At 37.3% G+C, this 26,674-nt stretch overlaps 3 protein-coding genes and 1 long non-coding RNA gene across 4 annotated transcripts in view; 2 read left to right on the top strand and 2 right to left on the bottom strand.

The window, feature by feature from the left end:
- Positions 1-3,179, top strand: part of mrps5 (mitochondrial ribosomal protein S5) — a 37,989-nt gene extending 34,810 nt beyond the window's left edge. Inside the window, exons 10-12 of the mRNA XM_022189639.2 lie at positions 2,051-2,113; positions 2,198-2,334; positions 2,639-3,179. Coding sequence (XP_022045331.2) covers positions 2,051-2,113; positions 2,198-2,334; positions 2,639-2,863 — 425 coding nt within the window. The 3' untranslated portion in view covers positions 2,864-3,179. The remainder of the gene's footprint in view (positions 1-2,050; positions 2,114-2,197; positions 2,335-2,638) is intronic.
- Positions 3,180-5,123: 1,944 nt separating this feature from the next.
- On the bottom strand, positions 5,124-14,785 carry LOC110948212 (myelin and lymphocyte protein-like). The gene is made up of 4 exons (XM_022189641.2): positions 14,602-14,785; positions 8,150-8,317; positions 7,936-8,061; positions 5,124-5,757 (listed from the first exon to the last, which is right to left on the bottom strand). Exons 1-4 carry the CDS (start codon positions 14,692-14,694, stop codon positions 5,683-5,685), a joined length of 462 nt encoding a protein of 153 aa, XP_022045333.1. The 5' UTR covers positions 14,695-14,785; the 3' UTR covers positions 5,124-5,682.
- LOC110948213 (uncharacterized) lies at positions 8,158-21,274 on the top strand. Its single transcript, XR_002595519.2, has 3 exons — positions 8,158-8,334; positions 17,676-17,792; positions 20,374-21,274. It is a non-coding gene; the product is annotated as an uncharacterized LOC110948213 (long non-coding RNA).
- Positions 17,363-26,477, bottom strand: LOC110948210 (myelin and lymphocyte protein-like). The gene is made up of 4 exons (XM_022189640.2): positions 26,213-26,477; positions 20,371-20,535; positions 19,078-19,215; positions 17,363-17,746 (listed from the first exon to the last, which is right to left on the bottom strand). The coding sequence occupies exons 1-4, from the start codon at positions 26,297-26,299 to the stop codon at positions 17,672-17,674; spliced, it is 465 nt and encodes a 154-aa protein (XP_022045332.2). The 5' UTR covers positions 26,300-26,477; the 3' UTR covers positions 17,363-17,671.
- Between the last annotated feature and the right edge of the window lie 197 nt (positions 26,478-26,674).

Genomic DNA, 26,674 nt, shown 5'->3' with positions numbered 1-26,674 from the left:
TCTCCTGCAGTTACATCTGCTGTTCTTCTCTGTTTTCTCAATATTTCACTGTTCTATCACTTTTATTGCCCACTAATGTTCAGATCTTAAATCATTATTAATTACTCTGTTTAAGTTTAATCTGTGGATGTGTTCTAACTTAGCCGCTAGCCGTTAGCATAGCTTTAGCCACTGTGAGAGAAGCTAATTTCCTGGTTTGTGTTTAATTTTTGTTGCTTCAGAGACGTTTCTGAGACCTCAGAGAGTAGAGGCTGCTTTAGACCTGGCAGAGTGCATTTCATTGATCAACAACTGGTCAGTAAAAATACCAATAATCTGAAAAATGCCAAATATTGGCCATGAAAATTGGCCATTAATGGTCTGTCCCTAGTGTGCATGCATGGATCTGCTGAACATGAACGTAACAGAAAGGAGAATAATAACTAAACCTGTGTGTCTGCAGCTGTTTGTGTCCACCAGGGAGAATAATCAGGCCTCGTTTGCAGAATCCAGCAGATGCTCACAGGTCTGAGGCTGTCCTTACAATGCCAGAGTTTTGTTTTCAGTTGGGTAGATCACCGTGGTAACTGATGCTGCAGAGCTAACCCGCTCCAGAGGAGGTTACGTTCAGAGTTTGGGATTTAAATCAGCTGCAGGAAGTGTCTGCATTTCACCACTTCTTTCCTGATAATATTCTCTCAGGTTCTCAGTTTAGTGAAAAAAAAGCCTTGTAGTTACAGTCGTGCAAACTGTACACGTCACGTTGCCATGGGAACCTACATGCATCCAGCTGGTGATGCAGAAAATGCATAAATATGTGTGTGTAATATTCAGTCAGTAACTTCTGATCTGGTATTCTTTGTTTTGGGACAGTTTCAGGCCTAAATGCACTTGTTGAGCATCATATCTAAATGAGCTCTAATGTGCAGCTGTCATGTCACAAAAAAGCACCAAGTGGTATTTAAAATCAACATTTTTCTACCAGCATTCCCTTCCTGCATCATCGGCAGAAAAAGTCATTTTCGCTGCAATACAGTTTCATATTCTTTCTTTCTTTCTGTTCTAACAGCCTGTTGCTGTTGGCTGAAGCAGGCGACACACCGTCTGTTCATTTTGCGTAGAAGAACAGTCAAATAAAGCGTCAAACTGGGCTTTTATTGGGAGGAACCACAGATTCCGATGAAGAAAACATGTTAAAGAAATAAAGTTCATAGTGATATCGATTGTCTTTTATCAGGATTTTAGGATTTGTCAAGCCAGCTAGCATGAAGAAAGTGTGACTGTGTTTATGAATATTTATGTGACTTCAGTGGAGATTGGAAGAAATGTTCAAGTGAATTTAAAATCATTTCAGTGTCTTTGGCTGTTTTTGTTTTTGGGGGTTTTCTGCATCTCAACCTGCAGATTCGTCACAAGTGATTTCCAAACTGATGTCCTTCTGGTTTAAGTCAAACTTTCATTTGAATCTTCTCTTTGGTTAGATGTGAACGAGCGTTTTTCAAAGAGAAATCTGCCTCTTTTCTGTCTGCACCGGCTTCATCTCTTGAAGCTGGACCTCCTGCAGCCACAGCAAACGCTGCCTCTGACTGTGCTGCTGCTCGTGTGTGTTTTTGACATTTAGTTTTACATTTTCGATTCCTTCACCCAGCAGGAAGCTTCCCCTGAGATCCAAATATGCAAATGTTCTCTTCTCATCACTCCCCTTCATTCATTCCGATTCTCCAAAAGCATCTTCCTCTGTTTTTCTGCAGCATCTCAGCAGTGAACCAAAGCTAATAAGTGTGTTAAATTAAAGCTGGATGTGTAGAGGACAGCAGCTACTGCCTTAAGAGCAGGATTTGAAGCTGTGGAGGCTGTGAGTGTGTGAATAAGGAATGAGCCACAGATGCTGCCATGTGGAGGACATCTGGTGGGCAGGAACCAGAGACCTGAGGGAGAAGATGCAGAACAAAACACGAGCGCTTCCACTTGGAAACGATCACCATTTCTGGGATCATTTTGTGTGCTTGAACGTTTGTTCTGTTTCTTTCTGCTGAGTCTTAATGCTGATGCTGTTTTCTCCACCTGACAGTTTATCACGACATTCAGTCCAAATACAAGAGGACGACGCTGTGCATAAAGAAACAAAACCAAGGTAGTGGTTGCAGAAATGCTTCGTACGCTCTCCTGTGTCCTTCAGACAGACACCTGTATGACTGGAGCTGGATTCTCTGTGCAGGTTACGGTCTGCGCTGCCACCGAGCCGTCATCACTCTGTGCAAACTGATCGGCATCAAAGACATGTACTGCAAGGTGGAGGGGTCCGTCAACCTGCTCAACGTCACCAGAGCCCTCTTCACCGGACTAGCCAATCAGGTGAGAGCTTGTTGGCGTGGAAGGAGGGAGTCTTCAGATCTTTGGAAAAGCAGCATTCTCCTTTAAATGGCCTGAGTGAAAATCCTGAGCTCTGCCATTACATAAAGAGAGGTCCAAAACAAAACCAGAGCATCTTCATTTTTTTGCAATTTACTAAAAAAAAGACATTCAAACTCTGTTAAAGAAAAAAAATCAGTATAATCCGTACCTTCTTCTCTCTTTCATCTTATCTTTTTGTCTTCACTCACTAAAGTCCTACTGAGTTGTGGATCTTCTCTACCATCTGCCTTTTCTCCTCCTGCAGGAAACCCACCAGACGCTGGCCGACAGGAAGCAGCTCCACGTCGTGGAGTTTCAGTCTCAGCGAGGTCCGCTGCCGATGGTGGTGGCGAGCCCCAAAGACGGAGCTCGACCCGACCCAGAGACCAAAGACGAGATCCCAAACACCCAGCTGCAGTGGGACGACGTTAAAGCCCTACAGGGAAGCAAACGCTCGATATGGGCCAACGTCAAACGCACCGTCTGGTAGAAGTGGGTCAGTGTTTGGATGAGAAAACAGAGCAGGTGATTGGACCGACACAAACCAGGAGAATCGGTGCAGATCTGACTTTAGAGCAAAACATTCTGTTTTCTTAAGAATCTCCAGTCTCGTAGATTCAGTTTGTAAATGTCAGTTTCGTCAACAGAGGGCTAAAGATGAAAATGTTTCTGAATACGATGAGAACAGAACATCTCCAGATTCATCCTGTAGAGGCCCAGAGCGCTACGAGTGTCCAAAACGTCCTGATCCATGTTGCTAAATACTGTATGTACTGAAGAAATAAAGTATAAACCCTTAAAGCCGTTCCCTTTGTTCACTTTCTGATTCCTTAAATAGTGCTCGTTATATCTGTGGAGTAATGACCTCTGGCAGCAAACAACAAACTTAAGCTTCTAGGGCTTCTAATGATTTGCACCTTATTTTATTTAAAGATCATTTCATTGAAGGAGGACCAGACTCTTCATCCTCGTGAGAAATTAATGACAGTCGAGGAGAAAAAGACTTTTCCAGCAGCTGAAGTTTTCCCTCTTCAGCTGTGAAAAAGTTTGACAAAATATGTAGATTCTTCCAGTTTTTTGAGCCTGTTTGAAGAAGTTGTTCACAATAATATCACTGATAACTCTTAAATGTTAGCCACCATCTATGGAACAACTGAACATAAATACGGTTCATACCTGAAGATGTCTTTATTATACACCTTATTTTAAACTAAGTTTTTCGCTGTCGCCTTTCTCAGGACTTCAGGTGGTGAATTGTGTATGTTGCTGACTTTCTTGTTTGATCATAAACTACATAAAGATGAACAGCGCATCGCCACTTCCTCCCACTGTGTAAAAGTGAAGCCAAAGCATTGCAGAACTGGACGCTGACATCTTCTGCTGGATGCTTTAAGTGCAAATTCTGGCACACTGCAAACACTTCTATTATTTTTTATAGCTTCTAAGCCCTTTTTATTTGCCTCACTTGCTGTTCATTTGTCTTGATTTTCTTTTTTTAATTTGTCTTTTTCTGTCTATAAACTTTCTTTAAATCTTTCTGTCCTGCTTTAAAAATGTTTTCCTTGTCAGTGTTTAGTAACTGTGCACCAAAACGTGACATCAGATTCCTCAAATGTGAAAATCTACTGAGCCAATAACCTGATTCTGATCCTGATCTGCAGCTAAAGTCCTCAGACTAGTTTCTGGGGGTGAAGATGTGGTAATAAGGAGACTTGAATGCAAGTAGTCCAACCACCTGACTGTCTGACTGGACATGGGCGCGTGCTTATAATTATCTACATAAAGATGATTATTACCTTCTAGTTGTGTGGTTGCAGCTGGTTTTTCCACATAGCTTGGTTGTGTTGTTAGCCAGCTGTGAAGAGCCAGGAAGGTGGCCATAACTCCATGTCGAGTCTCCACTAACTGGTCAGATTTTGATTGCAAATGAAATCTCTGCCAGATGGAAGAAACCGTTTCTGTGACGCTTGTGGACAGTTGTCTGGTTGTACATGTGGGTATAAAGTCTGATAGGGTTAGCTGAGCTGACAGATTACAGGATAATTCTGTCCATAGTGCAGAAATGATTCAGGGTTCTGGTTCATAAGTACCTCAAACTGAACCTGTGATCACTTTCTGTGTGTTTGTGATGTTGTTGCTGAATAAGAAACTAAAAAATGTTCCTTCCACTGCTTCTCTGATTCCAATCTGAAATGTGGAGGCTTCCAGCGTCTTTAAATTTGCTCATTAAAACCCCATTAAAACGCAGAAAAGCTGAAGCCGAGGGGGTTTAAACGATCGAACCACGGTGGCCTCGGGCTCCAAACACAACAACACAACATCAACACGACGCTAATGAGAAAAACAAAACGGGCAGAACTAGTTAATGAGTTTAAACATGGTCACTAATGATGGTTTTTTACTGTTTAACAGTAAAAAGTGATGTTTAATTACTACAAAAGCTGAAGTTTGAAGCATCTAGTTATCAGGTATAAATGACTTTAGAGTAAATGAGTGTGAGTTTAGTTTATCATAAAAAAACTTCATCTGTTAAACTCTAACCTGCTGCTGTTCTGCAAATTTGTTTTCCAAATTCTAGCTCTGATTTTGAACATAGATAACTGAAATACCTCCAGTAATCCGTTTATCAGCTTTAGCTGGAGAAAAGAATGAAGTAAATATTTGCTCACACTGTAGGTTTTTAAAAAAAAAAAAAGTCTAAATCAAAGTTCTAATGGAGGAAATAAAAGAATTAGACGGACAAGTGTGCATCTGTTTCTTGTTTTAATCTTGAGAATAAAAAAAAAGACAAAACTATACAAACTGAGCATTAACTCTCATCATCTGGTTTTATTTTGTTGCTTTATTGGTTTGTTTTCTGGAATACATATAAAATATATTGCAACAAACATCTTTAGCAACTTTTTATGTTAACAGTATAAATTCAGTGAGAATATTCAAACATTTTCTACAGCTAATAATGCTAGTTTCTAATTTTGCATGTTTTAAATATCAGTCTGCTGTGATAGACTCTAAAAGATTTTTTAATATAAAGTGATTCAATCTCTCATAAAAGAAATGATCAGTAGGTGAAAAAGATTTAATTGATCATTTGCTCCTTGAATTGTGAATTACATATTGTTGTTTTACGTACAGTGTGACATTTCAGGAATAAAAATCTGCATTTATTTGCATTTTTCCTGCTTGATTTAAATGTTTAAAAAAGAGTTTACAGTTAACGTGACCACATTCATTTACACACACACATTCACATGGACACACAAATGCGCAGAAGATGCACAACATTCAGGCAGATCTGTGGTTCATTGCTCAGAAGTTTTTCCATCGGATGGCAGAGAGGATGGTGTGGATGAAGTAGAGCAGCGTGGCGACGAAACAGAACACCTGAGACACAAACACACATTTAATGTCATTAACTTCAGTCGATCCATTAGTTGTGTTGTTAAAGTGTGAAACTAACGGAGTTAAATGAACTGAACCTGAGAAAAAAAGCTTAGTTTATTAAATTGAATCAATGAGTCACACATATGGCTGGGCGATATGGGCAAAAATTAAAATCTCGATTTTTTTTTTTAGTCATCTTGGACGATTTTAATGGATTTTTGTAGTTTCTTTGCGGTCTGTTTGCTATGGCTAGTGCTAGCCATGCCGCACTCCCGTAGCTGCAGCACTTTTCCCATTCTTTAGGATGCCTCTGTCCGAGGTGCTGAAAAAGGTTAGTTGTGCTGCTACTCTTCGTTTTCACTAGCCTAGCCATGCTATTCCCATGTTTCTGACGGCACAAGGGTCTAGGGAAGCTCGACAGGGAGGGAGGCGGGCTAAAAGGTTGTCTATCAAATCCCTCTGTAGCAATTGGGTAGGTATACACCAATCAGCGCAACGAATAGGCTGACGTAGATCCGAGAGTTCCGAGCACCGGCGGATTGTGGCTAAGTCCTATTAGCTTCCCAACCAGCGGAGCCGCGGAGCCAACTGGTATATTAAGGATTTGCCATATCCCGTCGGCATAAGTCCAAATACGTCTTTCTTCTCAATGAAACACTTCAGTGCCGTCCTTTGTTTATCTTTCAAGTTGAATTTTAGCTTCAAATCTTTAAGGGCTGTGGCCAAAACCGAGTCGAAAGATAACTGTTTATTGTGCGCCGGTTGTTTCTGTCAGAATCGTCAGGCCTCTGTCGTCACTTCGTTACGCCCGCCTTCTGACTCTACAATTCATGGTGATTCGTCCGGCCAGTTTTAGGAGAATCCAGCCTCCAGCCTTATGGAGGGTAACTAGACCCACCCTGGCAGAGAATTAAATTCGTTGCCGTGGGTTGTCTAGCTAGGCTACGTTTTCACAGTACTTTTGCAAACCTTGCACATGACTGTAGTTTGCTCTGTGTCAGTCTTGTCAAAGCCGAACCACTTCCATATAATCGATGTAACATGAGGCCCTTTTGTCGCCACCAACCCTTCGTCTGCTGTTCTGTCCGCCATGACGGGGGTGTGAGTGTTTTGGTGGAAGGAGATGAGAGGCGGAAGCAAACACCAGTGCAGAAGAAGAATCTGTATTGTTATATATTTAAGCTCACCTCGATTTTATGATTTGGCAAATTTTCAAATCGTCAGGTTTTAAAAAGGCGAATTAATCGCATTAATTCGATTTATCGCCCAGCCCTAGTCACACAGAAAGCAGTTACAGGTGGGGTTTTCTTTTACATTTTCTAAGCTAAGAAAGCTTCTTTTTACTTTTTTTAATTTGGCATATTTTTTTGGTTTATTAATTAAACACAGCAATGTGTCCATTTCCTGAAACTGCAAAAAATAAAAACAGAACGAGTCTGTGTGAAGCTTTAACTCGCTAACAGGCAGATTTGAATCTTTTAAACTGAGTTTACTGAGTTGAGTGAACCCCCAGTTATTCATTCATTCAACTTAAATTTTAAAAACAAAATGTTTGAAGATTTTAAGTTAAAAGAATTACTTTTTAAAGTTCTGAAATTTGTCTTAAAACAAAAAATAGTTGACTATCTTTATTTTTTCATTTTTCTGCACAAAGATACAAAAAAACACCGTCTTTCAGCATTTATGTTGGAAAAATGTCTGTAAATAAACAGCATAGTTGATCTCTCATTCACCAAACACATCTAAGTTAAATTACAACTAATACTTCTCTTTCTGGTAACTTCCGCTGATTGTTTGTAATCTTAGAAATGCTGTTGCAATGTTAAATGCAAATATAGTTAAAAATGTAAGAATTGATATTAGTATTAATATTAAACAAATACATTAAATAAGTGAAATAAATCACAAATAAACTTTAATCTGTGAAGTGAAATGAGAAAAAAATAATTAAAATTGCATGTTAAAAATTATTGTAATTTAAATTTTTTACAGTGTAGCATCAACAGAAGCTTCATTTTCTCTTTTGATTCTGGTCCAGAGATCAAACTGTTTTTTTCCTGCTGTAAATAGTACGTAACACTGCGCTCCTTTAATGATCAACATCACAAACCAAGAAAATAAGAGAAACTAATCAAACATGCTGTAATTAAAGTACCGTTTTAACCTTTCAGAACTCACCACAGCAGCAATGTCGGTTCGGTAGATTTTCAGGTCTGCGTCTCCTTTCTTCAAGAGGGTTATATAAGCCAAATCCACTCCTGCACTGAGGTAGAAGAACGCTGCCAGGCCGTGGTACACAAAGTCCTGCAAACAGACGTTAAACGAACATTAAATTACGTCACAGCATGGCCACAGATCGTCACTTCAGCTCCCACTTTTATTTCTGTCTTACAGCAACAGCCCAGCCGGCGCTGCTCCTGTGACCTCCAGCAGCGAAGATGATCGTCCAGAGGAAGGTCATGATGAAGCAGAAGACGGAGACGAACATCACCCACCCCAGAGGGTTTGGAGGGTCCACATGAGTGGAGGCTACCAGGATCCAAACCAAACCACCAAACACCTGCAGAAGGACAGATGGTAGGTTGAGGTTTAAGTCTGTTTGTGCCAGAAGGCTCTTAAACTCATCATTATAGCTCCAAAACATTTGACTTTACACATGTTAGAATAGTGCTTCAACACAATCACACTTTTTTTGGGTGTTTACACAAAGAAATGTGTGAAAATGACTGTGATTTAAAGAGTAAAGAGTTTTGGAAACGAGGTCATAAGATGCATGAACAAAGCATCATTCCAGTTTCTGGCACAAAAAAGCAAAAGGTTTGACATTATAGAAAGCATTTTTAATCATTAAACACTCCTTTCTTCATGGTTTTTGTTCAAAGTCTCTATTTTCTCTCTTCTTTGTTGATATTTAGTTTGTAAACTGTGAATCTGAAGCAGAAATCTGTTTGTTTTCTGCTCTTCAGGTGGATTATTTCCCCCAAAATAGACAACATGCATACATGTTTTTCTTTCAGTTTCACTGAACAGATGGCACCTTTGCTCTTCTGTGGTAATACCTGGTAAAAAGATTTATGTCAGCAGCTTGGGTGCCATTATTTAATCTGTTATTGCTCAAACATTAGCAGGATGCAGGCTGATTCCTGCAGCTGCACATGCATCAAATGCTGTCAGTCTGTTCTGACATTTCTCTGTGTAATCCAATTAAAATCTGAATCAGCAATAAAAGCTTCAAAAAACAGGCAACGGTGCATCAACAGAACTGTTAAATATAAAAGAAAAAGCAAAAACGTGGCATGAAAAGTGGTCAAACCCAGCCGACAAAGCAGGACTCAGCAGCTCAGAGGCCGTATCTCCCCACATGTTGACTAAACAAACAGCTCTCCTCCCTGCTATGTGGGCGCTGTTTCATTTGTCAGGTTTCTCGGGTGTTAACCACATATTCTCAACTCTCTGGAATCCACGGCGATACGTTATCGATGCGTTGTGTACCTGAATGACTGACAGGAAGCAAACATAGCGAACACGTGAGCACAGCTCTGCCTGACAAAGCGTCTGTGGCATTTAAAAGTGATGAGTCACGCTGGATTTAAACCTCCAGAATTAACCCTAAAGCCAGAATGAACCTCATTTATTCATATTCATGTCAGGTCTAATACCTGAAATACCTTAAATCTGCCTTAAGCTCAATAAAATGATTCGTTTTCTGCTGACACAATGAAGAAACGTCACAGAAAAGTCACAAAAATGCTGATATTGAACATATCAGTGACATCATGTTTGTTTTCCAAGAAAGTACAAGATCCTACAGCAGAGTGCAGTAAATATAGACTTACTGAGCTCTTTTTTAGATGGATTTTAATGTTTTAAATCCTTTTTAAAAGCACCGTTCTCATGTTTTGGCACTGGTAGCACTCTTTATATTCACCCTTTTTGAAGAAAGACTCAGAGCTTGGAAGCATTGTGTTTAGTGTTCAGAATTTGTGAAGAATTCTGACTAGATGATGAATGTTCAGGAGTTTTTTGGTCGAAAAATGATGGTAATCTGATGTAATACAGAAAACCGTCTTAGTAAAAGTGACAGCATGCAGGACAACTAGTTTACACTCTAATGGACACAAACATAATAAACTAGTATTATGTTGGGTGTGTACTCTCATTTCAAAGGAAGGAAATATCGGTGCAGTACCATTTGTGTCTTAAAATGCCTTATACCATTTGAAATGTGACTGTTTTATGCTGGATAGTTTGTCAGATCTGACTGAAACTTGACTATGGTTGCAGAGTTTTGGCTTTGTGTGTTTAATCAGGATGGTGAATTTTAAGGAGCTCATGGCTGTAAAGTCTGTGGTGACTGATTCTGTCCGAATGTTCACCCAACTGGGTAATTTTTGTGTAAACAAAACTCTGGAAGCCAACACTGGACTTTAATGTGTGCTTTACACGCCCACCATCCACCCCAACCTCCTCCTAGAAAACTATTCAGTGCATTTGGAGACAAAGTTGTCAAAATGACACAGTAAAAGCTCTTTAAATCACTTTAAAGCAGCAGAAACTTTCATTACAGAACCACAAATCAGCCAGAATCCACCTCACAGCGTCTGCAGAAGCTCTTCTCTCTTCACCTGTGAAACAATTCTAGAAGGAATTAAGGCCCAGAAAAGCTGGATCTGCTCACATACGTGACTTTTTGGTCCGCTGTGATGCATCAACTCTGTCTGCAGGTTTCTGTGACTCAACCCTTGAGATAAATTGGATATTTATTTTAAATAGAAACACAAGACGTGCATGGGATTAAATTTAGTGTATCACAAAGCAGCACACATCCCAGTAAGCTTTTAGATGGTAATGCACAGAACAAAAGCTACCTACACACGTTTACTAAACATTTTGGATTCATCTTCCTGAGTTAAATCAGTGATATTATAGGTTTGATCATGTTTAAACCTTGAATACCCAGAATTCTGCTGCCTTGTTTCCAGTGGCATCAGCCCATAGAATAAAATAAAGCTCAGAACCTCATCTTTCAAAAGAAGCAAACTAATTTTAAACACCAAAACGCACTACGACAACAGTACTTTCTTACTCTTACTAGGGAACGTAATTGGTTTTTTGTATTACTTTTCCTGTAAGACTCAAATTATCCAAATGATTTAAAGCTTTTAGTGACAACAGGTGGATGTTCAAGTTCAAGAGTTCAGTGAATGAGCTTCAAATGGACAGAAAACTAAGGAATAAGAGATTAAAACAGAGAAAAAAAAACGTGAAATGAAATAGAAAGCATCTGATTGGCTGAAAGAAAGACAACAAATGCTATTTTGAGTGCAGGAGCTCTTTTAATCACCATAAAAATGTGGTTTACATGTGAAATACTGTGTGATAAAAGTCTGGAAACATGTTAAAAATGCAGGAAAATACTTACACCTGAATTATCCAACATAAAGTCAGTGCAGCTGAAGGTTGTAAAATAAATCTCAGTCGTTATTTTAAATCCTTCAGCCTCCTTAGGTTTACTTAAAACACTGATGTGGGAGAATTTCACTCTTTCCCACTGCATTTTCTCTAAAGGAAACGTACACACGTGGACAAAATTGTTGGTACCCCTCAGTTAAAGAAGGAAAAACCCACAATTCTCACTGAAATCACTTGAAACTCACAAAAGTAACAGTAAATAAAAATTTATTGAAAATTAAATAATCAAAATCAGCCATCACTTTTGAATTGTTAACATAATTATTTAAAAAAAACAAACTAATGAAATAGGGCTGGACAAAAATGATGGTACCCATAACTTAATATTTTGTTGCACAACCTTTTGAGGCAATCACTGCAATTAAACGATTTCTGTATTTGTCAATGAGCGTTCTGCAGCTGTCAACAGGTATTTTGGCCCACTCCTCATGAGCAAACAGCTCCAGTTGTCTCAGGTTTGATGGGGGTCTTCTCCAAATGGCATGTTTCAGCTCCTTCCACATATGTTCAATGGGATTCAGATCTGGGCTCATAGAAGGCCACTTTAGAATAGTCCAACGCTTTTCTCTCAGCCATTCTTGGGTGTTTTTGGCTGTGTGTTTTGGATCGTTGTCCTGTTGGAAGACCCATGACCTGCGACTGAGACCAAGCTTTCTGACACTAGGCAGCACATTTCTCTCCAGAATGCCTTGATAGTCTTCAGATTTCATCGTACCTTGCACACTTTCAAGACACCCTGTGCCAGATGCAGCAAAGCAGCCCCAAAACATTACTGAGCCTCCTCCATGTTTCACCGTAGGGACAGTGTTCTTTTCTTCGTATGCTTGGTTTTTGAGTCTATGAACATAGAGTTGATGTGCCTTACCAAAAAGCTCCAGTTTGGTCTCATCTGTCCAAAGGACATTCTCCCAGAAGCTTTGTGGCTTGTCAACATGCATTTTTGCAAATTCCAGTCTGGCTTTTTTATGAGTTTTTTTCAGCAGTGGTGTCCTCCTTGGTCGTCTCCCATGAAGTCCACTTTGGCTCAAACAACGACGAATGGTGCGATCTGACACTGATGTACCTTGGCCTTGGAGTTCACCTTTAATTTCTTTGGAGGTTGCTCTGGGCTCTTTGGATACAATTCCAACGATCCGTCTCTTCAATTTGTCATCAATTTTCCTCTTACGGCCACGTCCAGGGAGGTTGGCTACTGTCCCGTGGGTCTTGAACTTCTGAATAATATGAGCCACTGTTGTCACAGGAACTTCAAGCTGTTTAGAGATGGTCTTATAGCCTTTACCTTTAAGATGTTTGTCTATCATTTTTTTTCGGATGTCCTGGGACAATTCTCTCCTTCGCTTTCTGTTGTCCATGTTCAGTGTGGTACACACCTTTTCACCAAACAGCAGGGTGACTACTTGTCTCCCTTTAAATAGGCAGACTGACTGATTATGAGTTTGGAAACACCTGTGATGTCAATTAAATGACACACCTGAGTTAATCATGTCACTCTGGTCAAATAGTTTTCAATCTTTTATAGAGGTACCATCATTTTTGTCCAGGCCTGTTTCATTAGTTTGTTTTTTTAAATAATTATGTTAATCAACAATTCAAAAGTGATGGCTGTTTTTGATTATTTAATTTTCAATAAATTTTTATTTATTGTTACTTTTGTGAGTTTCAAGTGATTTCAGTGAGAATTGTGGGTTTTTCCTTCTTTAACTGAGGGGTACCAACAATTTTGTCCACGTGTGTATTAAACTCCATTAAAATGACATAAATTTAAATGCAGGTTTTTATTTTAGCATAGAATCCTATTTTTAATAAACTTAAGGATCACAAACAGACTTGTTGATGCAGATTTTTTGCCATTTAGTTTCCAAACAAAGTAAGAAAACCACATTTCTCACATCTCTAACTGAAATAACTGAACTGCTGAAGCAGATTTAACTGAAACTGTAAAAATGTTCTCAACGAGCCACCAAACACCAGAAATCTGTTCACAAGTAAATATAAAAAAACTAAAAGAAGCATAAAAACCTGTCTTTTGTTGCAGCTGTTTTGCACCTTTTTGCAGGTTCTTCTTCCTGATTTTTCACTGATTTTCATGCAGCTTTTCTCGCTGCAAAGCGTCAAAAAAGCCAAAATAAAAACACCTAAAATAGCATTTAATTGTACATATTAAACAGACTAAATCATGTGTAATTTTTCCACATTTTCCCTCTATGAGCAGTTCTTTTGTCATCGTTCAGGGAGACTTGACCGCATTCTTTCTTTAGATGAGCAGAAGAGACACAATATGAGTGAAATGTGAGACCTGAGAGCTGCTCCTCCCACACGGGAAAATGTCTCATCGTCTCATCTTTACACCAAAACATGCACATTTCTGATTCAAACGTGTGTCAAAGTCCATTTAGATTCATTTGGAGATTTACCGGAACAAAATTAGAACAAATTTTAGTTGTTTTTCAGTGAAGTTTTGTTTCCTTTTTGACTACTAAATGCACCAGAGAGGCTCCAGCTGATTCAGGTGTGAATGTAGTGTCTACCAGTTGTCGAAAATAACTACAAATACTTTTGCTTTTTTGATTCAAATGTGTATTCAAATTGATTTATGTTCATCCTGAGGTTTAGCAGGACAACATATGCAAATTTCAATTGTTTTCTGGTGTGTAGACTTTCCTTTTTTGCTCTTTTTTTTTTTAACTACAAAGTGCACAGGTGAGCTCCGGTTGGTGAAAGTGTGAATATGGTGTCTAAATAACTAGAATTTCTTTGTTCTTTTGATTCAAACGTAAATTCAAAATCAACTTAGATTCATTTTACTGGCACAAAATGAAAACAAAATGTGATCGTTTTTGGCCTGCAGAAGTAAGTAAGAAGTCATTTTTGAACTACAAAGTGCACAGGTGAAGCTCCATTTGGTGACAATGTGGTGCCTAAGTAACTCTCATTACTTTGCTTTTTTGATTTAAACATGTATTCAGAACCAATTTACATTTATTTGGACAAGAAAAAAATAAGAAACTGTAATTGTTTTCTGGTGCGTAGAGGTTAAATTTTTGTTTTTGTTTTTTACTAGAGTGCACAAGTGAGCCTGCAGTTGGTAAAAATGTGAATAAGTTGTCTAGTTGTTACCATTTATCAGTTAAAAACAGTTAGAATTACTTTAAATATTATGCATTATATGCATCATTTTGTAAAAATGGATGATTGCTTTGCTTATGATGCTATACAGCTGATGTTTGCTTCAATATTTGTGTCATAAAAGTAACGAAAACCCTCCTAAAGATGAAATTCTAGCTCTAGATTTGCAGAAATCCATCCCAGGTTGTCCAGAATCTCCTCCTGAGAGGCTTCAAGGTCATTGTGTGTTCTGTGTCCACTCACCAGCTCCGGCAGGTAAAATATATCCGGCGCCGTGGTGCAGATCCCCAGTCCGCTGGGCAGCGTCCCCATAGGCTGAGCCGTGGTTGCAGCCATCTCTGCCTGATCCTTCTCCCAGAACGAGTCGACGACCTGCCCTCAGCTCCGACTAACGGAGCAGCAGCAGCTCCTCCAGGCCCTTATAGCCGGTGAGGTCAGCAGACAAACCCGTTCTGCTGCTGTGAGGAGGAGATCCTGACCAGACACACCCTTCATGTGAGCAGGACTCTGGTGGCCTCAGGTTGCAGAATGGCCTCACTGCTGCTGTTGGGTTAAAACAAAAAAAGCTTTTCAGGTTAAACCAACTTTATGATTCTTAACGGTATGTGAGCTGACGGCCTGCAGCTTCTGTTTGGACTGAACACAGGCGCCAGAACAGCAGCTTCTGGTCCAAACAGACGATCAGGATGCAGTTTCTGGGTGAAGATATTCTACAAAAGTTTATTTTAAAGCTGCAGTTATCAGGACTTTATGTGAACAGAGCACCAAATGCTTACACAGGAAAAAAGGAGTTTTTTAATGTACTTTTTTGAACAATTTACTGTAATTTTACAGTTTTTTTTTCCATTTTCTTACATTATAGATAATAACCTGTAAAATCACATAATTAAAATATTACTGTAAAAAAAGAAATCAGCTGTTTGTTCTTTTACAATGTCTGACTATAAAATTACACTTTTTTACTGAATTTAAATCAGCAAAAATGTCATTATTTTACACATATTTGTCATTATGTTAAAAAGTACGTATTAAAAATATTGTTAAAATGTTAATAATTTTACAACTATTATTTTGCAGATTTTCTCTGTTTAAATTACAGATGATATTTGGTAAAACCACAGAAAACTGTTTTTATATGTTGACTAAAAAAACAAAGACAAAAACTTCCAGAAACCATCCACGTTAAAAATCTAAATTTTTTCTGAATACTATTTAATTCTTTTATATTGTGTGACCATAAAATTACACAAATTTACTGTTTCATGAAGAATATGACATGATTTTACTGAATTTAAATCAGCAAAAATGTTATTATTTTACAAATATTTGTCGTTATGTAAAACACATATACTATTTAAAATTGCGAATAATTTTACAACTATTATTTTACAGATTTTCCATGTTTCAAATACAGATAATATTTGGTAAAATCACAGAAAAAAATTTCCATGTTGACTGAAAAAAAAAATCCCAAAGGAAAAAAACAGTAAATTAAGTTCACATCAAAAAGCTTTAATTTTTTGTTAATAATATTTAATTCTTTTATAATGTGTGATCATGTAGTTGCACAGTTTTACTATATTTCAAGGACTAAATAGTACTTTTTTTTAAACAGATATTTGCCGTTATCCTTACCATTTTTATTTTTTTTAATTTTCAGTATTCCATTGTTTTTTCCATGTTTTTTCTTTCACCCTCGCTGCAACATTTTCAGTTTTTCTATGAATTTTGCTTTTACAGCGTCACAGTTAGAGCACAATCAGCTTCTCTGCAGCTTCCATCAGCTTTATCAGCATCATGTTCTCAGGGTTTTTGTTTGGTTTTGACTTTATTCGGGGCCTTCATTGCAGACATGGTCAGGTTAACTTAATAATGTGATCAAATAGAATATCTATACTATATTTACAACTCATCAGACACAACTAAAGGACAAGCTATGTCTGTTTATGAGGCAGAACACAAACCAGCATGCAGTGTGTTCATGTTTCTGTGCAGTTAAAGTACAGCACAGACTTTTCCAGTGGTCAGTCTTTGTGGTTGTCGACAGGAATCCTGAAAGTCTTGCGTCCTGCGGCTGTGAAACAGTGATAGTGTGTTCTGCAGGGATGTAGGTGTGGCAGCAGAGAGGGAGAGAAAGCAACAAAGCAGCCTGCAGCTTTCTTATCTCTGTGCAAAGAATGGATGTAAAAGTCCTGAAAGTTCAACATTAATCAGTTTATAAATGACTGACTTCAACTCAGTGCTCATTTTTACACATTGAGTGTGATTTAAATGGTGCGACTGAACTTCTTAGAGGCACAAAATCACTGCAATCAGGAGTTTTTATGAGTTAATAATGCTGTCATATTTGCATATAAATATGAAATAATCATTATAATTCCATTTAATGTCGTGTTATTGGAGTATGATGTTCGTCAGCAAACAGAACACGTGTCTGAACGTCCGATTCATTTATTTCACATCATAGATTCCAAAAACAGCTGTAAAGTGAAATCATCAAAATATTTACAGTCTCAGATTCCAGACATTCATCCGTACGGTACAAAAAAACGGAAAGAAAAGACACGAAAGGTATTTAAATGGAAACTCAGTCAAAAAGTTGGCAAAGATTTCAAACATTTGTCTTCTGTTAAAACGTTAAAAAAAAAAAACAGGATGTCTTTAAATTTCCACGCCTTTTTAGCTGTACAATAAAAAATCATTTTTTCTTTTTCAGCTTGAGCCAATGTTTGAAAGTGATTCATATAAAACTTCTAATCAGAACGTTTCCTACCATTTTGGTTTTACGTGTCCAGTTTTTGGTTTATTCCCCTTCAAATTTTAACGCTCTGCCTCCTCAGCAAAACTATTCAAGTCTTTAATAATATTTTTGTGTTTTTTACATCACTGGAAATCTAAAGAAGAAAAACTTACCAGCATTGTTTGTGCAGCAAACTACATTCAGACGCAGAAATAATCCAAATACAAACTTCAGAAAGTGTAAAGTAAGAAAATTTAGGTGAACTGGCCCTTTAAGATCTTCTTTAGTTGGTGACAAAATCCAAAATTTAATTTAATCTTCAAATATTATCCCAGGCTAATTAGATTAATGGTTTAATTTCTGATTTACACTCATCGGCCTCCTCACAACCTTTAGGTTTGTGTCAATAACAGAATCAGTCGTTCATTCATTTAATGTTTGGTTCAGAAAACAAGTTATTGCTGCTGACATGAGAATGAAAAGCTAATAAAAAGGTGTTCAGTGGTTAACCCAGCTTCAGGTTATCTGGTTCTGTGGTTCCTTCTCTTGACAATCTTCTTCTTCTTCTTGTTTTTAGGAGTTCTTCCATCGAATGGCAGAGAAAATGGTGTGAAGGAAGTAGAGAAGAGTGGCGACGTAGGACATGACCTGAAAACAGACGGAGAGAAACCAGATGGATGATAATGAGCCTGAGGTACAAAGACAGAGGAGCTAAACGATGCGTTTTCACTTCAAAATCCACTCCAGAGCTGCAGCTAATGCTGATTTTATTACCGTTTATGTCTCTTTTTTTTGAATGAATCCATCAAATCTTTTGGTCAATAAATAGTAAAATGGTCCAAATTCTATGACTTTATAAATGTTTGTTATAAAAAACACACTTAAAAATATAGAACTACGTTTAAAACAGAGGACGAATTATTCATTTGAATCACACTACAGACAGATAATAATAATAATAATAATAATAATAACAATAATAATGAATTGGCCAAAAGTGTGACTGACACTGTCGTTAAAAATCTGAAATATTCACAAAAATTTTTTACTCTGTTTAAATGGTATAAAACTTGAACTATTTCACAGATTTTTTCTGTTATTCAAAGAAAAAAATATCAATATGAATTATTTATTTACAGATGTTCCCATATTTGTTGAATTTCAGATAATATCTAGTAAAATCAGAAGAAATACATAGAAATTTACATGTTTCTTAAAACAAATTATGATTAGCTTTGTTGTTTTTTTTAGTGTTTTAATGTTTATTATGCTTTTTTTTCTATTTTTAAATAGTCTAAACATGCACAGATACTGCTGTTATTTAAAAGACATAAAATATGAATTATTGTTTAGAGATGTTTCCTGGTAACCCTGTCCCTGTTAAATTACAGATAATATCTGGTAAAGTCACAACAAATATATTCATTTACATGTTACTTTAAATTAATTAAATTCAATCAAATAACAACTATTATAATAAAACATATCCTAAAGTGGAAATAACAAAAATTAAACTAAATTTGTTTTGTTTGTTTGTTTGTTTGCTTGCTTGTTTGTTTGTTAATTATACTATTTGACTGTATTTAAATAGCCTAAAAATATACAGATATTTGCTGTTATTTAAAAGAAAAAAATAGCTATTCTTTTAGAGATGTTCCTGATCTATTAAATGACAGATGATATCTGGTAAAATCACCAAATTAAAAAAAACGTGCGTTACTAGTACGTTACAGATAATAAAATAATAATAATGATACAAATTCAGTTCCTCCTCAGCATCATAATCAGAAACAATTCAACACCCAAAGTTTGTAAAGTTTCTTGTCGTAACATTTTCATGTCCAGAGCTGATCTTTTAGCTGGTTCTTAGACTTCATAAAACGTTTTTTAAAGAAGCTTTGATTGTTTTCGGTCTTTGTTGGAAACAGACTCTGACGTGAACATCACATGACGGCTCGGTCAGCGTGTGTTTGTCGTACCACTGCAGAGATGTCCAGTCGGTAGAGTTTGAGAAATTCACCAGTAGGTGAGAATAAACCCTTTAAATACGTGATGTAGGCCAGATCCACCGATGCACTGAGGAAGAAAACCACCGCCAGGAAATGGAAGCCAACATCCTGCAGAGGAGAGACGGAGGGAAAATGAGGACAAAACAAGTATTTCACTGATTCAGAATCTACAGTGTTGGACAAAGAGATTCTATCTATATTTACATAGATAAATATACCATGCATACCTGCCCATATGTACACCCCCTGTCAAAGGTTTTAGGACACTGTCTCATTCAAATAAAGTAGAACCTGTCCTACAACTTCTGACAGGGGGTGTATTTCATCATATGGATGTGATCAGGGCAGGACTCTGATCATACATGTAAAGTTTCAGGCAGATTGGAGCATGTTCAGGGCATTTACACAGCATTTGAAATTTCATGGAGAAGGATCAAAATTCCAGAGGCCGCCACGGACACGCCCTTTGACTTTGGAAAAAGATTTTAATAACTTTGGATCATTAAGGCCTCCTGTATGTACTGGCCCAATTTGAGGTGAATTGGAGTTTCCCCCTAGGAGGAGTTCACTCTCGAAAAAAAATGAAAAATGGGCAAAATCTGACATTCAACGCAAAATAGCTCACTTCCTGTTGGGTTTGGAATGTGACTGTCACTGACTTTTTGTTCAGCCTGATGTGCTGCATATGTGTACCAAATTTGGTAGATACACCCCCTGTCTAAAGTTGTAGGACAGGTTCTACTTTATTTGAATGAGACAGTGTCCTAAAACCTTTGACAGGAGGTGTATGTGTATCACAGTTTAAAAGCAGTAGTGGCTGCCTTTATTTTTGTCCAGTTCTGAAGATTCTCAATCAATGACATGACGAGAAATAACACTGAAAAGTTCATTTTGTCAACAGAAAGTTTTTCAGGCCCTTCCTGAGATTCATGTGCTAAAAGTGAGTCAGTGGGAGCTGTTTTTCTTTTTTTTAAAGATTATCTTGGACAATGTTAGTCTAAAAGTTCACAGATGTCATTTTAAACATCCATAGTTTATGATACAGAAGAATCAAGCAACAGAGAGATGATCGGCCTCTAACGATTAATGGGAAAAACGTTACTAATCAGTGGAAGACAACATGTAGATTTATCTATGGTTTTCTGTTGTCGGGAACATCTAAAGTCTTGTTGAAAGTCTCCCTAGAAGAGCGGAGGCAGCTCACTAATACAAGTCTAATGTTTGGACGTCCTCATATGTCCAACATCTGTCCATGTTTCTAACCAGGGACGGCCAGATGCTGCTCTGATTGGCTCCGCAGAGGAAGATGAAGAACCAGAGCGTCGTCCCCACGAAGCAGAAGATGGAGACGAACATCACCCAGCCCAGAGGGTTTTCAGGAATCACCCGACTGGAAGCCACCAGGATCCACACCAAACCTCCAAACACCTGCAGCAGAGAGCGACGGATGTAGAAGTACGTTTAGAGGATGAACACATTCCTAATCAGTAAACTGGAGATAAAAGCTGATCTGTTGTTGCTTCACTGTTTCCAACAAACAACAGCTAGAAAACATCAGTGAACACTGAGACATTTCTGAACCTGCAAAAGACAAATTAGAAATGAAACTATGGCTGAAACTGATGTAGTAGAATAAGACTAAGCAGACTATTATTATTATTATTATTATTATTATTGTTATTGTTATTATTATTTCTATAATTATTATTATTATTGTTATTATTGTTATTATAACTTATGCTAAAACTGTAAATAATATATTAATTATTGCCACACAGATTCTGTTAAATTGCAGATAAAATCTGGTAAAATCAACAAAAAATGGTTCATTTACATGTTTTTCATAAAAACAAAAAAATTGAAAATTGAAAAATGGTGAAAATTTTTCACTACAAGTTGATTTTAAAAATCTGAAATTTTCACAAAATGATTTGCAAATTTTACCGTATTTAAATAGTATAAAAATCTAATTATTTTCTGGGTGTTTACTGTTTGTAAAAAGAAAAAAATACCTCTATAAATTATTCTTTTACAGATGTTCCCTTAGCTGTTAAACTGCAGATAATATCTGGTACAACCACAAAAAAAAATCTATATTAATTTCCATGTTAATCATAAAAATAAAGGAACAACTCAATAATAATAATAAAAACTGGCCATAACTGTTGATCTTTTGGCTGATTTTCTGACTTCATGAAGCTTCTCAGAGCTTCAAACTGCTGCAGTTCTTCTTTTTTTTTTGTTTCGACACACTCAGAGTTTTCAGTCTTGGTTTTATTGTTTCGGTCTTTGAGTCGCCTCCTTTGACAAACATTGAGCTTGAAAGAGCTTTTGGCGTTTAAGACGGACCCTGAAACCTCCAGCGTTTGTTCCTGATAAGAGCCGCTCTCAAATAGTTCACTGGTGAAATTGCTCTGGCTTTATTGTCGTTTCATTTTCACGGTTAGAAAATTTACTGGAGTGGATTCTTTCACAGAGAACACGCCGAGGCTGCTGCTGCTTTTCTCATGAGGACAAGTGGAAATGTCTGCTGCAGAAAAGCCTGATTGTTCACTTAAATGCAAGGTTTCAGGTGTTTCAATCAGCCAATCAGCTTAAAGTCTTTAAACATCAGGTGTGCAGGAGGAGAGCTGGAGCAAAGTGTTCTGATCCCATGACTGCACCAACAAATAACCTCCTCTGCTTCCCAACTGAGAGATCAGTGCTCGTAAAGAACATGAGAGTTAGTCTGGAAGGGAAAACAAACACCCAGTTTTACTCTTAGAGGGGTCCCAGAGACAGAATAACGGAGCTACAAGTAGAAAAAAAACTGTTTTAGGCTCGAAACAAGTGCACCTTTATCACCTAAAAGACCTTTAAAGTGTCTTTTCTTCTCTTGCAGAAGCATTTTTACCTTTAGTGACTTTGAGAGCAGATTTCTGCAGACTTTCACCTGTCTGACTGAATTTACTGCAGATGTGAAACCTGATGCTGCATTTTCTAGATTTTCTGAAACATTTCCACTCAGAGTAAACATTTCCAACCAGTTATTTCAAGATGAATCATTATCAGTAGAGAAATATTCTTTACTGGAGTGAACCTGACCACTTCTGCTGCCTGAAAGTTAAATTTAATTTAATCCAGCTGATATCTGAGCTGGATTATAAATGAAAAGTAAAGAGATTTTTCCTACAAAATGTCCTCAAAACGCAGTGAAACTATGTTCCATCAGCTGTGTACACCCAATGAGCTGAAAGCCTGGATGTTTTATTCACAATGGAGCCACGAGGCGTTTAGTTTGAACCAGCATTCATTCAGACCATGAAGAATGTGCCCTGCCCTAAATTAAACAACACGCCTGCAAATATTACTCAGCCTTGATCCTTTCATTTAACCCCTAAAACACTCATTCCCACCTCAAAAACATCTTTGAAGCCTTCTCTGTCTCTATGACACATCAGGTTGAAACTTCCATCAAATATTCTGTCAAAGGAAAAGTTTCTAGATGTTTTAAAGCTTGTAAACTTTTTAATCTCGATTAGAATCTATGTGGACTTCAGCTGAGTTTATCCACATAAAATCTATATTCTTATGTGATCAGTACAAAATGTTGTGATTAAATGAACACTGAAAGTAATTTTTATCTAATAAATGCAGTAAAGTGTGCTTCTATCAGGAACAAATCAAAAACCACTTCTTTTGACTCACTTTTGACTCAATACTGGTTGATTTGTTTAAGTTCCCATGAGGTGATAAAACAGATTAATTAGTAAAATATCTGAAACAACTGAAGCAGCCTCACCAAGAAAAAAAAGAGCTATTATGAACTTTAAAAAATGACTCCTTTTAAGCAGCGTTTTTTTTCAAAACAAGATCACAGAAATTGCAGAAAAAATATGAAAAAAAAAAAAAGCCTAAAACTATATTTTTCTGAATGGCAATTTATATTTTTTACATTTCGGCAGCTTACCCTGAAATTAAACATTTTTTGCTGTATTTAAATTGCCTAAAAATAAAATTATTTTACAGTTATTTGCGGTTGTTTAAAATAAGATCCGGTAAAATCACAGAAAAAAAGCATTAATTTACATTTTTACTATAAAAAAAGAGGCTAAACAAAAGCAAAAAACATTATTTTTACATTGTGACAATAAATTTACACAGTTTGCTGTTATTTTCATTATTTATTTTTCAGTTTTTGAACGTTTTTAAAGTGTGAGCAACCAGCCGGAGCAACGGTCCACCGCTCTGCGACAACATGTCATTACTACGTCCAAACATTGCATTAATCACATGCAGTAATATCAGCAAACATTACACAAGCCTTATCGCTGCGGGTCCGTTTCACTCTTATCTCAACTATCTCCACGTAGGAGTGATAATAAATGATCATTATCGGTTCCAGTCCAGGTAAAAGGGCCTGCAGCTTCTTACACATCCACTGCACTGCAAAAACTCCAAATCTGACCAAGTCTATTTGTCTTATTTTTAGTCTAAATGTCTCCTCCCACTTGATTTAAGATTAATTTATTTAACACGAGACATCTCAGCAGATGGAGGGACTTGTTTTAAGACAACGCATCTTAAATATTTTTGCTAAATCAAACAATCTTGAAATGTTCCTGTTTTAACCCTCGCGTCGTCCTGCAGGTCAAATTGACCCGTTTTAAAGTTTAAAAATGTGGGAAAAATATTATATTTTCACAGTGAAACTTCCACATTTTCAAAAGTTTTTGGAGAAATTTTTGGACATTTTTTGATGGAAAAAAAAAGTTAAAAAAAGTTTCTTTAACAACATTCGGGAAAAAATTAACCAAGATCCAGCGAAATTTGCAGGATTTTGTTCTTAAGGAAAATATTGGAAGTTTTACTGATAAATATGTAATCACTTTAAATATTTTTAAGATTTTTAGGAAGATTTTTTACTCATTTTTTAAATTTTTTTACAATTTTTTTTTTTTTTTTTTTAAATTTATTTTTATTTCTTGCCAAATCATTATTTTTTTTTTTTAAATAAAAGTTTTAGGGGAAACTTTTAAGGAATTTTCTTCCTGAAGATTTTCAAATTTTTAAAAATTTGGGGAATTTTTTGCTGAATTTTTGGATTTTTTTCCAGAAAAGGCAACGTTATTTTTTGGTGCAGTAAATGAGGACAACAGGAGGGTTAAGACACCTAAGCTTGACAATCCTGGTAAAATACAGCTTAAAAAAAGTTTTCCAGCTAATTTTAAGATCTCAATATTCTAAATATTGAGATCAAGAAATCTTATCAAGCCATTTTTCATTTGTTCTATTGGCAGATTTTTTCACTTATTTCAAGGTAAAAGTTCTTTGAAATGAGTTTTTTTTTCTTGTTTTGAGAGGGACATTTTTTCCAGTGTGAAAATGGATCTCTGTGGTATCAAACACTCCCATCACAGCTAGAATGGACTCCAACAGTAAAACGCTGTGTCAGAATGCATCAGAACACCTTTTTAGTGCAGCAGAATCTACTTTAGTTATGAGTTATATGTATAAAACCAGCCCAGGATTTGAAGCATGTACAGAACTCGGACTGAGAAGTGCTTCTGGAGTGGTTGAAAAGGCTTCTGATAAATGGTTTGCTCTGACCCGAGGTCACCGTTGAAATCCACTGCTGCTGAATGCTGTTTCCATGTCAACAAGTGGAGGAAGATTTCAGTTGAGTGTTGCTTCAAATCAGTTGAATTCACCCCATTATTTCAGTAAAGTACATTCTGTTCCATCAGGGATGCATTTGTCTGATCTCCAGCGTTATATTTGACATTTAACAAGAGGTTTTAGAGTCACACTGGCTGCTTAATTTTATTTTATTTTAAATAAACATGTTTGTGTGTGAGTGGGGTCATTAAAATCAGTCCTAGTGATACAAGATAAAACTTTACTAATCCTGAGGGAAATTCTTTTATGAGATATTGCTCATAAAAAATAAATGTCATAGCATAAGAAGCAATGAGATGTAAGAGCATTACTGAAGTAAAATAAGTGAGCTGAAGTATAATAGAACTGAAAAAGGGAAAGCTGGCAAATCTACTGGAGTAATAAGTAAAATGACACAATAATGAAAAAATTAAAATGCTACTTTTTAAACTTCATAAGCAGCTTTAAGTGCAGTTTCAGTGACTTTTATGTGCCCGAAAGCCACAAAACACTTTCAAAAACATCAAATATCTGAACTAAAACTGCTAATTATCTCAGAGTTCTGATAATTTGTCGTTTTGAACTCTCCACCATTAAGCTGCATTCCAGGAAATCGATGGTGAAAAGTTGCCAGAGCCAGCTGCCAGCTCCATCCACCCTCCCTGCTTTAAATTTCCACCTCCAGCAGCACCACGGCAGTAAACATTGTCAGTGCATTTCCATTCACTGTTTTGTAGAAAAAAAGGTGAGAGGCAGCGAGCTGATGGCTGGTTTAGATTTCCACCTAGATTTCAGTCTGTCTAGGGGAAAATAAACTTTAGCTTTGTGAAAGTCGACTTCCTGGCAGAGGTTGCACAGTTTGACGTAAAAAAAGTCCCCATTTTGTGCATATACTGATATATTATTGCATCACAGGTGTCTTATGGATGAACAGAATGAATCTTTCATTGATATTCAGGTTTTGCTGCTAAAGTTGGTTGTGGTTGCTGTTTTCCTGTTGCCATAGGAACTGTTTGTCCCGTAGGCAGCAGGTTGCCAAGCTTTCTGAGTTACATATCCTGCATTTCTTTGCCACCAATCATTAATAAGAGAATAACTGCTGAGCAGATATGAGTTGCTGTGACTCCAGCTCCAGATCAACTCTCCTAATCTTCACGGCTGGTTAGCTGGTCCTTCTCTTGGCTCCGCTGATCAAACACTGATGCCTGCTGGCCAACAAAACCAGGCAAGACTGATTCTTATCTGAACAGAGTCTCGCCTCAGTGGAGCAAACGATGAGGAGGCAGATAGAGAAGAAAAGGAAGCGTAGCCTGACATGATGCTGACCGAATAGTGCGCTGGGAGGCAGATAGAAGATTGGAATAAGATCTTGTAGGTCACCAAAGTAAACATGATGAGACTAAAAACCAACATAAACAGAAAGGAGGAGGAAGAAACTCCAAAGATCCCCATAAAAATGTCAACTCACAAACTCAGGGATGAAGAAGACGTCTGGAACGGTGGTGAAAATCCGGCCGCCCGAAGGCAGAACGTCACCCGATGTGGTGGAGGCCATAGTCCAAAACACAGAGTGTGCTTGTGTGTGTGATTTCCTGCAGTGTGAGATGAGGAACTGGTTTTAATCTGCTTTTAAAAGGCCATCTTTCCTCTCTGATCCTCTCTCCTCCTACTCCACCCCCCCATCCATACCCAAACTACCAGTCTGACGGGTGCTTTTGGTTTGTTTGTGCAGCGGGAGGATTCTCTGCTCTCAGGTTTTATGTGTGTGCCCTCATGTGTTTATTGGCTTTTTGTGTGTGTTTACATGCACACAAAAAAGTGAGTGTTAGGCATCTTTAGCAGAGGTTTTGTGTGGGGTAAAAGAGGAGCTGAAGGTCGGTAACGTTCAGTAGGCTAAAGGATCTGGGATCAGGGCTGTTAGTCTGTATTT

The sequence above is a fragment of the Acanthochromis polyacanthus genome, chromosome 15 (assembly GCF_021347895.1).
Source record: "Acanthochromis polyacanthus isolate Apoly-LR-REF ecotype Palm Island chromosome 15, KAUST_Apoly_ChrSc, whole genome shotgun sequence".
Taxonomy (NCBI): domain Eukaryota; kingdom Metazoa; phylum Chordata; class Actinopteri; family Pomacentridae; genus Acanthochromis; species Acanthochromis polyacanthus.
The sequence above is the reverse complement of the archived record's forward strand: the minus strand, read 5'-3'. Positions and strand labels throughout refer to the sequence as shown.

Coding starts and splice junctions, on each gene's coding strand:
- LOC110948212 (XM_022189641.2), bottom strand. CDS start 14,694: ATGGCTGCAACCACGGCTCAGCCTATGGGGACGCTGCCCAGCGGACTG. Junction 8,062..8,149: donor GCGCCGGCTGGGCTGTTGCT/GTAAGACAGAAA, acceptor GTCTGTTTGCAG/GACTTTGTGTACCACGGCCT. Junction 5,758..7,935: donor GAACCGACATTGCTGCTGTG/GTGAGTTCTGAA, acceptor TTTGTGTCTCAG/GTGTTCTGTTTCGTCGCCAC.
- LOC110948210 (XM_022189640.2), bottom strand. CDS start 26,299: ATGGCCTCCACCACATCGGGTGACGTTCTGCCTTCGGGCGGCCGGATT. Junction 19,216..20,370: donor GCAGCATCTGGCCGTCCCTG/GTTAGAAACATG, acceptor TCTCCTCTGCAG/GATGTTGGCTTCCATTTCCT. Junction 17,747..19,077: donor GACTGGACATCTCTGCAGTG/GTACGACAAACA, acceptor GTCTGTTTTCAG/GTCATGTCCTACGTCGCCAC.